Source organism: Nyctereutes procyonoides, unplaced genomic scaffold (assembly GCF_905146905.1).
Source record: "Nyctereutes procyonoides isolate TBG_1078 unplaced genomic scaffold, NYPRO_anot_genome, whole genome shotgun sequence".
Taxonomy (NCBI): domain Eukaryota; kingdom Metazoa; phylum Chordata; class Mammalia; order Carnivora; family Canidae; genus Nyctereutes; species Nyctereutes procyonoides.
In genome coordinates, this window is record NW_026575155.1 from 4,832,762 (window position 1) to 4,851,408 (window position 18,647).

At 38.4% G+C, this 18,647-nt stretch overlaps 4 protein-coding genes across 4 annotated transcripts; all 4 read right to left on the bottom strand.

Moving 5' to 3' along the window:
- Window positions 1-36: 36 nt before the first annotated feature.
- LOC129502135 (keratin-associated protein 21-1-like) lies at window positions 37-767 on the bottom strand. Its single transcript, XM_055313594.1, has one exon. It carries the CDS (start codon window positions 711-713, stop codon window positions 342-344), a length of 372 nt encoding a protein of 123 aa, XP_055169569.1. The 5' UTR covers window positions 714-767; the 3' UTR covers window positions 37-341.
- Window positions 768-4,037: 3,270 nt separating this feature from the next.
- Window positions 4,038-4,697, bottom strand: LOC129502251 (keratin-associated protein 6-2-like). Its single transcript, XM_055313800.1, has one exon. It carries the CDS (start codon window positions 4,651-4,653, stop codon window positions 4,354-4,356), a length of 300 nt encoding a protein of 99 aa, XP_055169775.1. The 5' UTR covers window positions 4,654-4,697; the 3' UTR covers window positions 4,038-4,353.
- Window positions 4,698-12,070: 7,373 nt separating this feature from the next.
- On the bottom strand, window positions 12,071-12,678 carry LOC129502252 (keratin-associated protein 21-1-like). The gene has a single exon (XM_055313801.1). The coding sequence runs from the start codon at window positions 12,614-12,616 to the stop codon at window positions 12,383-12,385; it is 234 nt and encodes a 77-aa protein (XP_055169776.1). The 5' UTR covers window positions 12,617-12,678; the 3' UTR covers window positions 12,071-12,382.
- Window positions 12,679-15,795: 3,117 nt separating this feature from the next.
- LOC129502250 (keratin-associated protein 21-1-like) lies at window positions 15,796-16,563 on the bottom strand. Its single transcript, XM_055313798.1, has one exon. The coding sequence runs from the start codon at window positions 16,494-16,496 to the stop codon at window positions 16,107-16,109; it is 390 nt and encodes a 129-aa protein (XP_055169773.1). The 5' UTR covers window positions 16,497-16,563; the 3' UTR covers window positions 15,796-16,106.
- Between the last annotated feature and the right edge of the window lie 2,084 nt (window positions 16,564-18,647).

Genomic DNA, 18,647 nt, shown 5'->3' on the forward strand with positions numbered 1-18,647 from the left:
CAAAAGGAGTAATTCACAAATAAGAACACAGATTAGTCAAAAGAAAAGAAGCATTTTTATTGAGAATAAGCTTTTGCCCAACTGTGGGATGTTAGGATCACTGGCACAGTCACCACACAGAATCCAGATTAAGGGAACAAAGACCAACATTTGGGAAATAGGCAGATGATGCCACACAGCCCAGAGCCACAATATGCCATCTTAACAAATCTTCATTGGATGACAAAGGCTATGTCAAGTATGCAGTTTCCTGGATGTAGAAATCTTGGGGTATGGATCCTTAAGTCAATTGTCTCTTCAGATGTCATTTCAGAAGATAATGGTGCTTGGAGAGTGGTGATCTAGCAGCAAGAAGAATAACATCTTCTGTAGCAAAGGGGCCGGTAGCCCCAGCAGCCAGAGCCATATCCACATCCATAGCAGGAGCCTCTTCCACAGCCCCATCCTGAGCCATAGCCACAGCCACAGCCACAGCCATAACCTGAGCCATAGCCACAGCCACAGCCATAGCCTGAGCCATAGCCACAGCCACAGCCATAGCCTGAGCCATAGCCACAGCCACAGCCATAGCCTGAGCCATAGCCACAGCCATAACCTGAGCCATAGCCACAGCCATAGCCAGTTCTATAACCACAGCCAGAATAGGGGCCACATCCATAGCCATAGCCACATCCGCAGCCATAGCCACAGGAGTTCCCGTAGTTGCAACACATGTTGTCAGGAGAAGAGAATTTGGGTGGTTTGCAAGTGGATGTGGTGAAGTGTGGTCTCTGCTTCTCTTGGACCTTTATATACTGTTGGTAATTGGCAGAGCATGCCATTCATTCCCTGACACAACCAACAAATATGAAAGCAACTTTCATGTGACAGTCACTGTCAACAATTAATAATGTCTTGGGAAAAATCAGCTCACTTATTGCAATCTCCTCTTTTATTTATTTTCCCCCCATTTCATTTAAGGAGCCACATTTTAATTCACTCTGCCATAAAACTATCTCAGTGAATCATGTGCTCTATACACCCCTGATACCGAACTTCTCAACCCACTATCATTTATAATACCTAATATAAAAAGGATGAGGGGAATATAGGAAAATTTTGCCAATCTTGATCCCTGCTCTTCCTAAAACGTCTACCTCTGCACATAGGGAAAGAAATACTCCCTTCTGTAATCATTGCAACTTCCTGCCAGACTTCTCGCACCCAGATAAGTATTGCAGATATCTTTTGGGTCCTTGTAGGACAGATGAAGGAAGGTGCTAATATCAGGGCACAGAACAGCCTGCAACCACATTGGAACATCTGATATAAAATGTCAATAGTGATGAGATCTAGAAACCTTGAGTACAGGTTCACATCAATAAATTAAGTTCTCTCTTTGCTGGTCTCTAATACCAAATATTTCCTTTCTTCTCAACTAAAGGAAACATTCAACCTTTCTGTCACTTAACATAAAGAAAGAAAAAGAAAGAGAGAAAGAGAGAGAGAGAGAGAAAGAAAGAAAAGAAAGAAAGGTGTTATATATTTGTTTATGATGTTTTTGCTTATGATGCTTGTCTAGGTTTTAACTAAATCATTATTTTCTGACACAAGCAGAATTTAAGATTTAAATTAATTTTTGCTGTGACAGTTAACAAATACAAGTTGCAAGGGATTACAAACTCAGAAGATCATCCCTTCTACTCCACACTCGAATTTTAACAATGAAATGAATGCCAGAAATGAGTGCCATCCAGTCCTTTATTGAAAGCCTTCAACATAGATTTTCATAAGTCTACTGAATTTGTTTTCTGAGAATTTTCATTATCAGACATTTTTCCATCAATTGAGATTATTTCTTAATCTCACTTTTTCTACTATTGGCCAATGGCCTATCTGATCACTCTGTTTCATCCCTACAAGAAGCTTAAAGAAAAAACATCCCACTATACTTGTTCTTTATTTTCTCTACTTTTCTGTCATTCTTAAAATTCAAAATTCTATATTCTAATGCACATGTTCCCTAGAAGCAACATCTTATTTTTTAAACACTCACCTTCCATTCACAATACCCCTAAATTATTGCAAAATATTCTATCTTTATTTTAAATAAATAAATTTATTTATTTCTAGTACCTTTCCATTCAGATATCTGGGTATTGATTCATGGCAGCAGAAAAACTCTCTTATTCTGTGCATCTCTGAATCACAATTTAATTCTAAGTAGAGTTCCTGGTACATAATCTGAACTCAATCGATATTTCCCAACACAAATTAAATACATGAAGACAAAAACATGTTCAAAGGTCAGTGTGTCCCTTAGAAGCTAGAAGATATTTGGATACATTCACACAATGTCTCATTTCATTCAAGCTGAAAGTCTCAAATGTTTTTGAGTCTCAAATTTCACATTTTGAAATATGTGATAGTTTATGAAGACATTTTTCCAGATGTACAAGTTACCTTATATGCCTAATAAATAACTGGCCTTTTACTGCATCTATAAGTTACCATATTCAAGCCTAATTAATGATTTTCTTCCCTTTTATAAAGCCCTCAAGCACAGGAACATATTGAAACATGAGTAGACTGTGAAAAAACTGTAATTCTTAGAGGTCCCTTGCCCTCTTTGTTGGATTTAACCACCTTTGATTTACACACTTCAGATTTACCCAGAGCATGGACAGTAGTCAGATCAGACTCATAGATATATCATCTGTGAAAACTATCCAATTCTTGAAAGAACCCCTATTTCTTTATCACAAGAACACATTATATCCTGGGCATAGCCTCACTCCAGGGTTGACTTTAATGGCAGAGCCATCTTCCTTGCCATTGGCCATTGGATGGGGAGGCTCCTGGCTCCAGGGACCTCAGACTCAGATTTGTCCAGTGACATTGTCTTAGAAATAAAACCATGAGTCATTTTTCACTGCCCATGGAAACTGAGCCTGACAAGGCATTCTATATGATAGGATATAGTGTTAGAGATCTGAAAAGTCACGTGAGGAAAGGACACTGACCTCAGAACCCAACAAGGTGGTAGGCTCTCAAACTCAGAAAGTAGACTTGGCTTTCCATTCTATTCTTATGTCTACACTGAGGAAAGCACTAGAGAACTCCATTAAGCACTAGTCCTTACTCTTTTCTGCTAAAAATTGTGGCACCACTGATCATCTCCAAAACATAATAAATTTCTCCTCTTCCTTTACATTTACTACTGCCCCTTCTGGTGTTTCTCGTAACAAAGATTAGTTCATTTGACACAAATGGTCAAAATACCTCCCTGAACTATCTCTCCAATATATCAAAATTTACTCTCTTCCCCAGGATGAGGTTTTATTCTTTCCATAGCAATTATCTCTCTAAATATATCGTAATTAATCTTTATTTTTCCTTTCTCCTTTTATAATGTAAATTTTCTGAGAGCAGGAAACTCATCTATGATATTGCTCCTGTGTCGAAAGTGTGTAAGACAGCTCCTTTTCAAAAACCTTTAAAACTATTTGTAAATTAACTGACTTAAATCAATTCCTTAAATTCAACATATGCAAAAAAATATATTTGCACTTTCATCATAATGCACATGATGATACCACATCTTTCCTCTAACTTATCTGTCCTTAGTTCTTCATGGGTCACCTGAGTTTGCTTCTAATTTCTCATTGATCCTCGAAACTCTCTTCCATGCCATTCATCCACCCTTTCAGCACTCAGGCCACACCTCCTCTACCTTGGGTTTCTGTCACAACCTCCTGAATAAATATCATTCCTTCTCCTCTCACCCAACCCACCATCACGACCTAGCTTAATTCTGAAGGCAGTGTGATTTCCAGGGCACAGTTTTAAAACACTGTATGATTTATGTTGGGTTCTGAGTGCCTAGGCATGAAGGATCTGTGAATTAGGTAGAGACATTATCTCTGATGCACGTATCAGAAGAAAAGCTTATATTACATCACAGCAGACACCCCAGGTTGATGAAATGTATTGTCAGCCCAATTGTCAAATGGTCCCTAACACCTAAAGAAAAGGAGTAAATCACAAGCAAAGACAGATTTGTTAGAAGCAAAGAACCATTTTTATTGAGAATATGTTTTTTTTTTTGCCCAACTGTAGGATGTTAAGATTGCTGGCACAGTCACAACACGGAATCCAGATTGAGGGAATATAGATCAACTTCTGGGAAATAGTCAGATGATACCACACAGCCCAGAGCCACAATACTCCATCTTAACAAATCTTCATTGGATGCAAAGGCTATGTCAAGTATGCAGTTTCCTGAACGTAGAAATCTTGGGGTATGGATCCTTAAGTCAATTGTCTCTTTAGATATGTCATTTCAGAAGATAATGGTGCTTGGAGAGTGGTGGTCTAGCAGCAAGAAGAATAACATCTTCTGTAGCAAAGGGGCCGGTAGCCCCAGCAGCCAGAGCCATATCCACATCCATAGCAGGAGCCTCTTCCACAGCCCCATCCTGAGGCATAGCCACAGCCACAGCCATAGCCTGAGCCATAGCCACAGCCATAGTCTGAGCCATAGCCACAGCCATAACCTGAGCCATAGCCACAGCCGTAGCCAGTTCTATAACCACAGCCAGAATAGGGGCCACATCCATAGCCATAGCTGCATCTGCAGCCATAGCCACAGGAGTTCCCGTAGTTGCAACACATGTTGTCAGGAGAAGAGAATTTGGGTGGTTTGCAAGTGGATGTGGTGAAGTATGGTCCCTTCTTGCCTTGGACCTTTATATACTGTTGGTAATTGGCAGAGCATGCCATTCATTCCCTGACACAACCAACAAATATGAAAGCAACTTTCATGTGACAGTCACTGTCAACAATCAATAATGTCTTGGGAAAAGTGAGCTCATTATTTGGAGTCTCCCATTTTATTTAAAGAGCAGCAATTTAATTCCCTCTGCCAAAGAATTGTCTCAGAATTATGTGCTCTACATACCACTGAGACCCAACGTCAAACCTCCTATCATGTAATGTAACTGATATGACAAGATTGGGGGAATTTAGGACAATTTTGTGCCTCTTGATCTCTCCTCTTGCCCAAAAAAATCTACCTCTGCCCATAGTGAAGAAAATAACTCCCATCTCCTTTCTGGAATCATTGCAACATTTTACCAGGCTTCTTGCACCCAGATACCTACTGCAGACACCTACTAGCTCCTTGTGGTTCAAGCCAGGGAAAATGCTAGTATCAGGACAGAGGATAGTCCTCAACAACATTGAAACATTTGATAAAAAATGTCAAGTGATGAGATTAGAATCTTTAGTTTGTACTTGGTATAAATAAATTAGTTTCTCTCTTTACTGATGTCTAATTCCAAATATTTCTTTTTTCTCATCTAAACCAAATATCCAAAAATTCCATTACCAGACATGTAGCCAATGAAGAGGGGAGAGGAGGAGAAGGAAGGTATTACATGCCCGTTGTTTTTTTTTTTTATGATTTTTTGCTTATCTTGTTTGTCTAGGTTTTACCTATGCCCATTTTCTGAAACAGGCAGATCCAGAATTTAAATTAATTTTTACCATAAAACTATGACATCTGACCCAGAAGTACAAACTCAGGAAGATCATTCCTTCTACTCCACACTCAAATTTCAACAATGAATTCAGTGCCATCTATTCCTTTCTGAAAGCCTTCAACAGGGACTTTCATAATTCTACTGAAATCCTTGTTTGAGAACTTTCATTATTAGACATTTTTCCTTCAGTTGAATGTATTATGACTATTTTTCTATACTTGGATGCTGGTCTATCTGATCATTGTTAGGTTTCATCTCTAAAAAAAGCTCAAAAAATACATCCTACTATATTTGTGCCTTATTTTCTCTTTTTCTGTCATTCTTGATATTCAAAACTATAAATTCTAATGCGTAAGTTCTCCAGAATAGACATATTAGTTTTCAAGCATCCACCTTCCAATCAAAATAGCCCTGAACAATTGAAAATGTTTTCTACCTTTATTGAATTGTTTGTAGTACCTCTCCATTCAGATCTCTGGGTATTGAACCATGATGGCCCAAAAAAATCTCTTATTCTGTGCATCCCTGAATCACCACTTAGTTCTGAGTACCCAGTACATAGTTTGATGTCTATCAATATTTCCCCTATAAAAATAGATACATTAAAACAAATATATGTTCAAGAATCAGTGTGCCCCTTGGAAGCTATAAGATATTTGGATACATTCTCACAATGTTCTGATTTCATTGAAGTAGAAAGTCTCAAATGTTCTTCGACTAAAATAGTCTCAAATTTCACATTTTGAAGATGTGTGTTACTTTATGAAGGTATTTTTCCAGGTGCATTAATTATCTTATATGCCTAATAAATGAATGAATATATAAATTCACAATATTGGTGCTTAATGGATGATGTTCTTCCCTCATTCACAAAGCCTTCAAGGACAGGGATCATAAGAAAACAATGAGTGGAATTCAAAAACTGTAATTATACAAATTTCATTCTCCTCTTTGTAGGATTTCCCCACCTCAGATTTACCCAGAGTACAGTCCTCACATCAGACATACAAATATTCCATGTGTGAAAACTGCCCAACTCTTTAAGAACCCCTATTTCTTCAAGAGTAGGAGACATTATATCCTGGACACCGTCACATTCTGAGGCTGAGTTTGATGACAGATCCATTTTCCTTGAAACTGGCCATTTTGTAGAGGTTCTTGGCTCCAGGGACCTCAGACTCAGATCTTGCAGTGACCCTGGTCATGGAAATAAAACAGGCCCAACGAAACTGAGCCTGACAAGAATTCTATGTGATAGGATACAGTATTAGAGATTTGGAAAGTCATGTGAGGAAAGGACACTGAGTTCAGAACCCAACAAAGTGGTAGGCTCTCAAACTCAGAAAGCAGACTCAACTTTCATCTCATTCTTAGATCTGCAACCATTAAGGTACTAGAGTACACCATTAAACACTAGTCCTTGCTCATTTCCATTAAAAATTGTGGCACCACTGATCATCCCCAAAACAATGCATTTCTCTTTATCCTTTACACTTATTACAGCCCTTTCTAGTGTTTTTTTTTTGTAACAAACATTAGTTCATTTGACACAAAATATCAAAATACCTCCTTGAACTATCTCTCTAATACTTCAATCTTCACTCTCTTCTCCAGAAAGCTGTTTTATTCCTTCCATAGCAATTATCTGTCTAAATTTATCTCAATTAATTCTTAGTTTTTCTTATTATCACCTACTAGAATATAAATACTCTGAAAGCAGGAAATTCATCTACAGTATGTCTTAAGTATGTAGGACATTTCCTTTCAGAAATAATAATAACTTGGGCACCTGGGTGGTACAGTCACTTAAGCATCCAACTCTTGATTTAGAATCAGGTCATGATCTAAGGATGCTGGGATGGAGCTAGGTGTCAGGATACCTGCACAGCAGGAGTCTGCTTATCTCCCCCTCTCTCAGACCCCCCTACTCGTGTTCACTCTCTATTCCCCCACCTATCCCTCTCTGACAAATAAAATAAATATATCTTTGTAAAAAAAAAACATTCAAAACTATTTGTAAAGTGAGTGACTTAAATCAATTTCTTAAACTTAAAAATCCAAATGTTTATACTTTCATCAAAATGCACATATGATACCACATTTTTCTTCTAATTAATCCTTCCCCTAGTTCTTCATTAGTCTTCTGAGTCTGCTTCTAATTCCTCATTAATTCTGGAAACACTCTCTCCCATGCTATTCATCCATCCATTCAGCACTCAGGCCACACCTCCTCTCCCTTGGGCTTCTGTCACAACCTCCTGAATAGGTGTCATTCCTTCTCCTCTTTCCCCTCCAGCTCCATTCCAGAGTCCATGTGATTTCCAGGGCACAGTACTAAAACACTGTATGATTTGTGAGTTCCTCAGAATGGGGGTGGGTACAAGACATAGGTCGGGAAAACATTATCTCTGATGTACCTGTGACAAGAAATGCTCATATTATATCAAGGAAGTGTCCCCACATTGATGAAATGTATTGTCAGCCCGATTTTTAAGAGGGGTCACCACACCTCAAGAAAGGAATAATTCACAAGCAAGAACACAGAGATTTGTTAGAAGCAAGGAACCATTTTTATTGAGAATAAGTTTTTTGCCCAACTGTAGGATGTTAAGATTGCTGGCACAGTCACAACACGGAATCCAGATTAAGGGAATAAAAACCAACTTTTGGGAAATAGTCAGATGATACCACACAGCCTCAGAGCCACAATATGCCATCTTAACAAATGTTCACTGGGGCTCAAAGACTCTGTCAAGCATGCAGTTTCCTGGACATAGAAATCCTGGGGTATGGATCCTTGAATCAATTGTCTCTTTAGATGTGTCATTTCAGAAGCTAATGGTGCTTGGAGAGTGGTGGTCTAGCAGCAAGAAGAATAACATCTTCTGTAGCAAAGGGGCCGGTAGCCCCAGCAGCCAGAGCCATATCCACATCCATAGCTGGAGCCTCTTCCACAGCCCCATCCTGAGCATAGCCATAGCCACAGCCACAGCCATAACCTGAGCCATAGCCACAGCCATAACCTGAGCCATAGCCACAGCCTAGCCAGTTCTATAACCACAGCCAGAATAGGGGCCACATCCATAGCCATAGCCGCATCCGCAGCCATAGCCACAGGAGTTCCCGTAGTTGCAACACATGTTGTCAGGAGAAGAGAATTCGGGTGGTTTGCAAGTGGATGTGGTGAAGTATGGTCCCTACTTGCCTTGGACCTTTATATACTGTTGGTAATTGGCAGAGCATGCCATTCATTCCCTGACACAACCAACAAATATGAAAGCAACTTTCATGTGACAGTCACTGTCAACAATCAATAATGTCTTGGGAAAAGTGAGCTCATTATTTGGAGTCTCCCATTTTATTTAAAGAGCAGCAATTTAATTCCCTCTGCCAAAGAATTGTCTCAGAATTATGTGCTCTACATACCACTGAGACCCAACTTCAAACCTCCTATCATTTAATGTAACTGATATGACAAGATTGGGGGAATTTAGGACAATTTTGTGCCTCTTGATCTCTCCTCTTGCCCAAAAAAATCTACCTCTGCCCATAGTGAAGAAAATAACTCCCATCTCCTTTCTGGAATCATTGCAACATTTTACCAGGCTTCTTGCACCCAGATACCTACTGCAGACACCTACTAGCTCCTTGTGGTTCAAGCCAGGGAAAATGCTAGTATCAGGACAGAGGATAGTCCTCAACAACATTGAAACATTTGATAAAAAATGTCAAGTGATGAGATTAGAATCTTTAGTTTGTACTTGGTATAAATAAATTAGTTTCTCTCTTTACTGATGTCTAATTCCAAATATTTCTTTTTTCTCATCTAAACCAAATATCCAAAAATTCCATTACCAGACATGTAGCCAATGAAGAGGGGAGAGGAGGAGAAGGAAGGTATTACATGCCCGTTGTTTTTTTTTTTTATGATTTTTTGCTTATCTTGTTTGTCTAGGTTTTACCTATGCCCATTTTCTGAAACAGGCAGATCCAGAATTTAAATTAATTTTTACCATAAAACTATGACATCTGACCCAGAAGTACAAACTCAGGAAGATCATTCCTTCTACTCCACACTCAAATTTCAACAATGAATTCAGTGCCATCTATTCCTTTCTGAAAGCCTTCAACAGGGACTTTCATAATTCTACTGAAATCCTTGTTTGAGAACTTTCATTATTAGACATTTTTCCTTCAGTTGAATGTATTATGACTATTTTTCTATACTTGGATGCTGGTCTATCTGATCATTGTTAGGTTTCATCTCTAAAAAAAGCTCAAAAAATACATCCTACTATATTTGTTCCTTATTTTCTCTTTTTCTGTCATTCTTGATATTCAAAACTATAAATTCTAATGCGTAAGTTCTCCAGAATAGACATATTAGTTTTCAAGCATCCACCTTCCAATCAAAATAGCCCTGAACAATTGAAAATGTTTTCTACCTTTATTGAATTGTTTGTAGTACCTCTCCATTCAGATCTCTGGGTATTGAACCATGATGGCCCAAAAAAATCTCTTATTCTGTGCATCCCTGAATCACCACTTAGTTCTGAGTACCCAGTACATAGTTTGATGTCTATCAATATTTCCCCTATAAAAATAGATACATTAAAACAAATATATGTTCAAGAATCAGTGTGCCCCTTGGAAGCTATAAGATATTTGGATACATTCTCACAATGTTCTGATTTCATTGAAGTAGAAAGTCTCAAATGTTCTTCGACTAAAATAGTCTCAAATTTCACATTTTGAAGATGTGTGTTACTTTATGAAGGTATTTTTCCAGGTGCATTAATTATCTTATATGCCTAATAAATGAATGAATATATAAATTCACAATATTGGTGCTTAATGGATGATGTTCTTCCCTCATTCACAAAGCCTTCAAGGACAGGGATCATAAGAAAACAATGAGTGGATTTTCAAAAACTGTAATTATACAAATTTCATTCTCCTCTTTGTAGGATTTCCCCACCTCAGAGTTACCCAGAGTACAGTCCTCACATCAGACATACGAATATTCCATGTATGAAAACTGCCCAACTCTTTAAGAACCCCTATTTCTTCAAGAGTAGGAGACATTATATCCTGGACACCGTCACATTCTGAGGCTGAGTTTGATGACAGATCCATTTTCCTTGAAACTGGCCATTTTGTAGAGGTTCTTGGCTCCAGGGACCTCAGACTCAGATCTTGCAGTGACCCTGGTCATGGAAATAAAACAGGCCCAACGAAACTGACAAGAATTCTATGTGATAGGATACAGTATTAGAGATTTGGAAAGTCATGTGAGGAAAGGACACTGAGTTCAGAACCCAACAAAGTGGTAGGCTCTCAAACTCAGAAAGCAGACTCAACTTTCATCTCATTCTTAGATCTGCAACCATTAAGGTACTAGAGTACACCATTAAACACTAGTCCTTGCTCATTTCCATTAAAAATTGTGGCACCACTGATCATCCCCAAAACAATGCATTTCTCTTTATCCTTTACACTTATTACAGCCTTTTCTAGTGTTTTTTTTTTGTAACAAACATTAGTTCATTTGACACAAAATATCAAAATACCTCCTTGAACTATCTCTCTAATACTTCAATCTTCACTCTCTTCTCCAGAAAGCTGTTTTATTCCTTCCATAGCAATTATCTGTCTAAATTTATCTCAATTAATTCTTAGTTTTTCTTATTATCACCTACTAGAATATAAATACTCTGAAAGCAGGAAATTCATCTACAGTATGTCTTAAGTATGTAGGACATTTCCTTTCAGAAATAATAATAACTTGGGCACCTGGGTGGTACAGTCACTTAAGCATCCAACTCTTGATTTAGAATCAGGTCATGATCTAAGGATGCTGGGATGGAGCTAGGTGTCAGGATACCTGCACAGCAGGAGTCTGCTTATCTCCCCCTCTCTCAGACCCCCCTACTCGTGTTCACTCTCTATCCCCCACCTCTCTCTCTCTGACAAATAAAATAAATATATCTTTGTAAAAAAAGACATTCAAAACTTTTGTAAAGTGAGTGACTTAAATCAATTTCTTAAACTTAAAAATCCAAATGTTTATACTTTCATCAAAATGCACATATGATACCACATTTTTCTTCTAATTTATCCTTCCCCTAGTTCTTCATTAGTCTTCTGAGTCTGCTTCTAATTCCTCATTAATTCTGGAAACACTCTCTCCCATGCTATTCATCCATCCATTCAGCACTCAGGCCACACCTCCTCTCCCTTGGGCTTCTGTCACAACCTCATGAATAGGTGTCATTCCTTCTCCTCTTCCCCTCCAGCTCCATTCCAGAGTCAATGTGATTTCCAGGGCATAGTACTAAAACACTGTATGATTTGTGAGTCCCTCAGAATGGGGGTGGGGTACAAGACATAGGTCGGGAAAACATTCTCTCTGATGTACCTGTGACAAGAAATGCTCATATTATATCAAGGAAGTGTCCCCACATTGATGAAATGTATTGTCAGCCCGATTTTTAAGAGGGGTCACCACACCTCAACAAAGGAATAATTCACAAGCAAGAACACAGAGATTTGTTAGAAACAAGGAAACATTTTTATTGAGAATAAGTTTTTTGCCCAACTGTAGGATGTTAAGATTGCTGGCACAGTCACAACACAGAATCCAGATTAAGAGAGTAAAAACCAACTTTTGGGAAATAGTCAGATGATGCCACACAGCCTCCAGACACACGAAGCCATCCTAACAAGTGTTCACTGGGGCTCAAAGACTCTGTCAAGCATGCAGTTTCCTGGACATAGAAATCCTGGGGTATGGATCCTTGAATCAATTGTCTCTTTAGATGTGTCATTTCAGAAGCTAGTGGTGCTTGGAGAGTGGTGATCTAGCAGCAAGAAGAATAACATCTTCTGTAGCAAAGGGGCCGGTAGCCCCAGCAGCCAGAGCCATATCCACATCCATAGCTGGAGCCTCTTCCACAGCCCCACCCTGAGCCATAGCCATAGCCACAGCCACAGCCATACCCTGAGCCATAGCCACAGCCATAACCTGAGCCATAGCCACAGCCATAGCCGCATCCGCAGCCATAGCCACAGGAGTTCCCGTAGTTGCAACACATGTTGTCAGGAAAAGAGAATTCGGGTGGTTTGCAAGTGGATGTGGTCAAGTGTGGTCTCTACTTCCCTTAGACCCTTATATACTGCCAGTAATTGGCAGAGCATGCCATTCATTCCCTGACTTACCCAACAAATATGAAAGCAACTTTCATGTGATAGTCAACTGTCAATAATCTTTATGTCTTCAGTAAAGTGAGCTCATTATTTAGAGACTCCTTTTTATATAAGGGGCAACATCTTAGTGTACTCTTAACATCTATCATTTAATAGACCTTATATAACAAGGTTTGGGGGAATTTAGAAAAATTTTGTCCCTCTTGGCCCTTTCCTAAAGCATCTACTTCTCCCTGTAGGGAAGGGAAAAAACTGCCATCTTCTTTCTGGAATCATTGCAACTCTTTGCCAAGCTTCTTTTACCCAGATACTTACTGCAGATACTTACTGGCTTCTTGTGCTAGAAACATGGGGAAATGCTAGTCTCAGGGCGCACCATGGTCCCCAACAACATTGAAACTTCTAACATAAAATGTCAATGTTCTGAAACCTAGAAACTTTGGTGTGTAGCTTTACATCAATAAATTGGGTTCTCTCTTTACTGGTGTCTAATTCCAAATATTCCTGTTCTTCCCAACTAAACCAAATATCTACTCATTCCATCACCAGACATGAAGTGAAGGGAGGAAAAAAAGAACGAAAAAAATATGTTTATTCTTTTGTTTGCTTGGTTTTTTGTTGGGATATTTTGCTTATCTTAGTTCTCTAGGTTTTAGTTAAATCACCATTTACAAATCAGAAAAATTCTAAATTTAAATTACTTTTTGCTATAACAGCTATGAAACTCAAGATGGAAAGAAGTACAAACTCAGGAAGATGATTCCTTGTACTCAATACTCTATTATCAATAACAATGAAATGCGTGGCATTTGGTCCTTTAGGGAATGCTTTCAACAAAGATTTTCATAAAGCTGCTTATTTCCTTTTCTGAGAACTTTTATGCCTAGATATTCTTTCTTTAGTGAGAGTACTTCTGACTACTTTTTTTTCCATTGCTCACTGGTCTATCTGATCACTCTCCTGTGTTCCATCCCTTATAAGAAGCTTGGAGAAAATATATCCCATACCATTTGACCTTTATTTTCTCTACTTTTCTGTCATTCTTGAAATTCAAAACTATAAATTCTAATGCATAAGTTCCCTAAAATAGACACATTACTTTTCAAGCATCCACCTTCTGGTCACAATACTCGTAACTATTGGAAAATTTTTCTGTCTTGATTGCATAATTTCTAGTACCTTTCCATTCAGAACTCTGCATACTGATCCATATGGCAGAAAAAAAATATTATTCTGTGCATCCCTGAATTACCACTTAGTTCTAAGTAGCATGCCTAGTACATAATTTGAACTCAACATTTTCCAATAAAAAATATATGTATTAAAACAAATATATGTTCTAATGTCAGTGTGCCCCCTTAGAAGATATTTGGATACATTCTCACAATGTCTCATTTCATTCAAGCTGAAAGTCTCAAATGTTCTTTGACTAAATGAGTCTCAAATTTCACATTTTAAAAAATGTGTTTGCACATTTTTCCCAGATGTACAAATTACCTTACATGCCTAATAAATGATTGACCCTTTACTGGATATAAATTATGATACAGATGCCTAACAGTTGATATTCTTTAGTTTCAAAGAATTCAAGTACAAGAAAAATAATGAAATGAGTAGATTTTCAGCAAACTGTAATATTTAGAATTCCATTGCCCTCTTTGTGGGATTTCCCAACCTCAGATACACCCAGAACAATTTCAGTCCTCAGATCTGACTTACAGATATACCACCCATGAAAACTGTCCAAATCTTGAAAGAAACCCTATTTCTTCATCAGTAGGACACATTATTTCCTAGGCATAGCCTCACTCCAGGGCTGACATTGATGGCAGAGCCATTTTCCTTGCAATTGGCCATTGGGTAGAGGCTCCAAGCTCCAAGGACCTCAGACTCAGATTTTGTGCAGTAACCTTTGTCATGAAGACAAAATCGTGAGTCATTTTTCACTGCCCAAGAAAACTAAGACTGACAAGACATTTGTATGATAGGATATAGTGTTCAAGATCTGGAAAGTCACATGAGGAAAGGACACTGAATTTAGAACCCAGCAAAATGGTAGGCTCCCAAACTCAGAAAGTAGACTCGGCTATTCATCCCATTCTTATATCTGCACTGATTAAGGCACTAGAGCATACCATTAAGCACTAGTCTTTGCTGGTTTCCATTAAAAATTGTGGCACCATTGATCATGCCCAAAACTTAATCCATTTCTCTTCTTTTACGCTACTACATCCTTTCTAGTGTTTCTTATACAAGACATCAGTTCATGTGACTCAAAATGTCAAAATACCTCCCTGAATTATCTCTCTAATATTTCACTCTTTTCCCCTGGGAAACTGTTTAATTCCCTCCATAGAATTATCTATAAGTCTATCTTAATTATTTTGTTGTTATTGTTATCACTTTTTAGAATGTAAACATTCTGAGACAAGGAAACTCACCTAAAATTTTCCTATATCTTCAGTATGTAGGACAGTTCCCTTTCAGTCACAGTCAAAGCTATTTGTCAAACAAGTGATTTAAATCAATTTCTTCAAACTCAATATATGCAAGATATATATATATATTTATATATACATCTATATATTTCCATCAAAATGCACATGATATGATACCACATTTTTCTCTAACATATCCTTCCCTTAGTTCTTCATTAGTCTCCTGAGTCTGCTTCTAATTCCTCATTAATTCTGGAAACACTCTCTCCCATGCTATTCATCCATCCATTCAGCACTCAGGCCACACCTCCTCTCCCTTGGGCTTCTGTCACAACCTCATGAATAGGTGTCATTCGTTCTCCTCTTCCCCCTCCAGCTCCATTCCAGAGTCAATGTGATTTTCTAGGGCACAGTACTAAAACACTGTATGATTTGTGAGTCCCTCAGAATGGGGGTGGGGTACAAGACATAAGTCGGGAAAACATTATCTCTGATGTACCTGTGACAAGAAATGCTCATATTATATCAAGGAAGTGCCCCCACGTTGATGAAATGTATTGTCAGTCCAGTTTTCAAGAGGGGTCACCACACCTCAACAAAGGAATAATTCACAAGCAAGAACACAGAGATTTGTTAGAAGCAAGGACCCATTTTTATTGAGAATAAGTTTTTTGCCCGACTGTAGGATGTTAAGATTGCTGGCACAGTCACAACACGGAATCCAGATTAAGGGAGTAAAAACCAACTTTTGGGAAGTAATCAGATGATGCCACACAGCCTCCAGACACAAGAAGCCATTGTAACAAATGTTCACTGGGGCTCAAAGACTCTGTCGAGCATGCAGTTTCCTGGACATAGAAATCCTGGGGTATAGATCCTTGAATCGTTGTCTCTTTAGATGTGTCATTTCAGAAGCTAGTGGTGCTTGGAGAGTGGTGATCTAGCAGCAAGAAGAATAACATCTTCTGTAGCAAAGGGGCCGGTAGCCCCAGCAGCCAGAGCCATATCCACATCCATAGCTGGAGCCTCTTCCACAGCCCCAGCCTGAGCCATAGCCACAGCCACAGCCATAGCCTGAGCCATAGCCACAGCCATAACCTGAGCCATAGCCACAGCCACAGCCATAACCTGAGCCATAGCCACAGCCACAGCCATAGCCTGAGCCATAGCCACAGCCACAGCCATAGCCTGAGCCATAGCCACAGCCATAACCTGAGCCATAGCCACAGCCGTAGCCAGTTCTATAACCACAGCCAGAATAGGGTCCACATCCATAGCCATAGCCACATCCGCAGCCATAGCCACAGGAGTTCCCGTAGTTGCAACACATGTTGTCAGGAGAAGAGAATTCGGGTGGTTTGCAAGTGGATGTGGTGAAGTGCGGTCTCTACTTCCCTTGGACCCTTATATACTGTCAGTAATTGGCAGAGCATGCCATTCATTCCCTGACACAACCAACAAATATGTAAGCAACTGTGCTGTACCTGTCCATGTCAATGATCAAGAATGCCTGGGAACAAATGAGCTCATTATTTTGGAGACTCCCATTTTATTTTATTTAAAGAGCAGCATTTTAATTCACTCTGCCAAATAATTGTCTCAGTAGTATCATGTGGTCTACATACCACTAAGACACAACTTCACAACCTCCTATCATTTAATATACCTTATATAACAAAGTTGAGGGAATTTAGGGAAATTTTATCCCTCTTGATCTCTCTTCTTTCCTATAATATCTATCTCTGCCTGTAGGAAAGGTAATCTCTCCCATATCCTTTATTGGCTCATACAACTTTTTGCCAGGCTTTCCCACATACTCTGACTCCCATACCACCCTTGTTGAATTCTCCTCAAATTCCAAGAAGCAGCTCAGCATCTGATAAATCACTCACTTTCATTGGAACAGTGACGACTTAGAAGTGTAGAGTAACATGAAACATATGTTATCTCATATTTTCTTCTTCCATATACCCAATGAGGCCAAACAAGATCCTGGGAGTGGGGCAGCCTCCTAATTGTCCCATTTTTTGTAGCTATATAAATGTTATTATGCAGAGCCTTTTTCAACTTTATTTTGATGAGAAAATAAAGTACCTCAATTAAGCCAAAAATTAAACTTTTTTTTCCAATGCACATCTTATAAGTTTCACATCATAAGATATTATTAGCACATTTATTAAATTTAACACACTAGTATTTCCTTCTTCTACCACTACTGTTCATTGCATTTTTAGTTCAGAAGCTGAAGGTGAGTGAATGATTTTAAGATATCTACTGCAAAGCCCACTCTCAACTCCTGACACTATCATGACTTAAAGTACCACATAAATCAACTTTAGCCCCTATTTATATGTCCATTTTACTGTATTCAAAGTTCTCCAAATTAGCCATTTAACATAAGTTCTCAATCTATGACAAAAACGTTCATTGTGATTTACCTTTTCAACAAAGAAAAGTGGAAAGTGAATGTCATTTCTAAGGCCAGTAATATTTTTCCTGCTATCCTTAATTTTCAGTTATAAAACTTTTCTTTATATTCAAATCTGTGATCACTTCCTACAGGATGCCTTTCCTTACTGCTAGTTTCTGGACTGAATGATCTTCCTCTTTGCCATATATGAAGACAAATGTCATAGCACTTGCCCAGATTAATTTGTGATAATACTAATGACCACGTAACATTCTTAAGGAAGCACTTTCCCTTCCACGTTAGAACTTTTATGCAGAGCGGTGTTTGATCCACATTTTATATAAGATAAATTTAAGGAATAGTGGAAGTTAAAGTATACATCCAAATTGAAGCCATTTCTGGGAGAAAGAACTGTAGCAAGGTGTTTTGATGCCACATTAAATAAATGGTTTTTCTACTGAAGACCAAAACATGACCAGGATGTAGAACATTTGTTTGTTTTTAACCTTCAAATTTCTATCACATTCCAAAAATGTAGAATATGTATGACTTGCTTATTTTCTCTAATCTGCTTAATTGATATTTACAGCCCCAGCTGAACCATTATAACTCGGCAGGAAGATACCTGTAATTAGCACTTGGATCTGATTTTATATATATACATATAAAACCATCCATCTATTACCACATTTGCGAAATTCCACAGCACTCAGCACTCTACTGCAAAATGTCCTTCAGATATACTAAAAGCAACTTAGATAAGCAAAGAACTCATGGGGAAAATAAATTTTTCAATGAACTTCAACTTTATCCCTATCACTAAAAAATCAGAAAATTTACCCACATCCATAATACAGTAAATACTAGAGTTCAACATTGTTTTTCAGAATTTCTCAGACTGTTTTTCCCCTCTCTGACCCTTCCTTAGACTTGTTATGTGTGATTTTCCTTACAATGATCAGGTTGGTTTAGGTTAATGGGAAGTGATCAGTAAGACACCTGCTCCAAGTTCTTGATATTTCAGGAAAGATTTAGAACTTAGTAGAAAATGAGGTGCTCTGCAGAACTCAG

Excerpts from the sequence above, each read along its gene's own strand:
- LOC129502135 (XM_055313594.1), bottom strand. The coding sequence starts at position 713 with ATGTGTTGCAACTACGGGAACTCCTGTGGCTATGGCTGCGGATGTGGC.
- LOC129502251 (XM_055313800.1), bottom strand. The coding sequence starts at position 4,653 with ATGTGTTGCAACTACGGGAACTCCTGTGGCTATGGCTGCAGATGCAGC.
- LOC129502252 (XM_055313801.1), bottom strand. The coding sequence starts at position 12,616 with ATGTGTTGCAACTACGGGAACTCCTGTGGCTATGGCTGCGGATGCGGC.
- LOC129502250 (XM_055313798.1), bottom strand. The coding sequence starts at position 16,496 with ATGTGTTGCAACTACGGGAACTCCTGTGGCTATGGCTGCGGATGTGGC.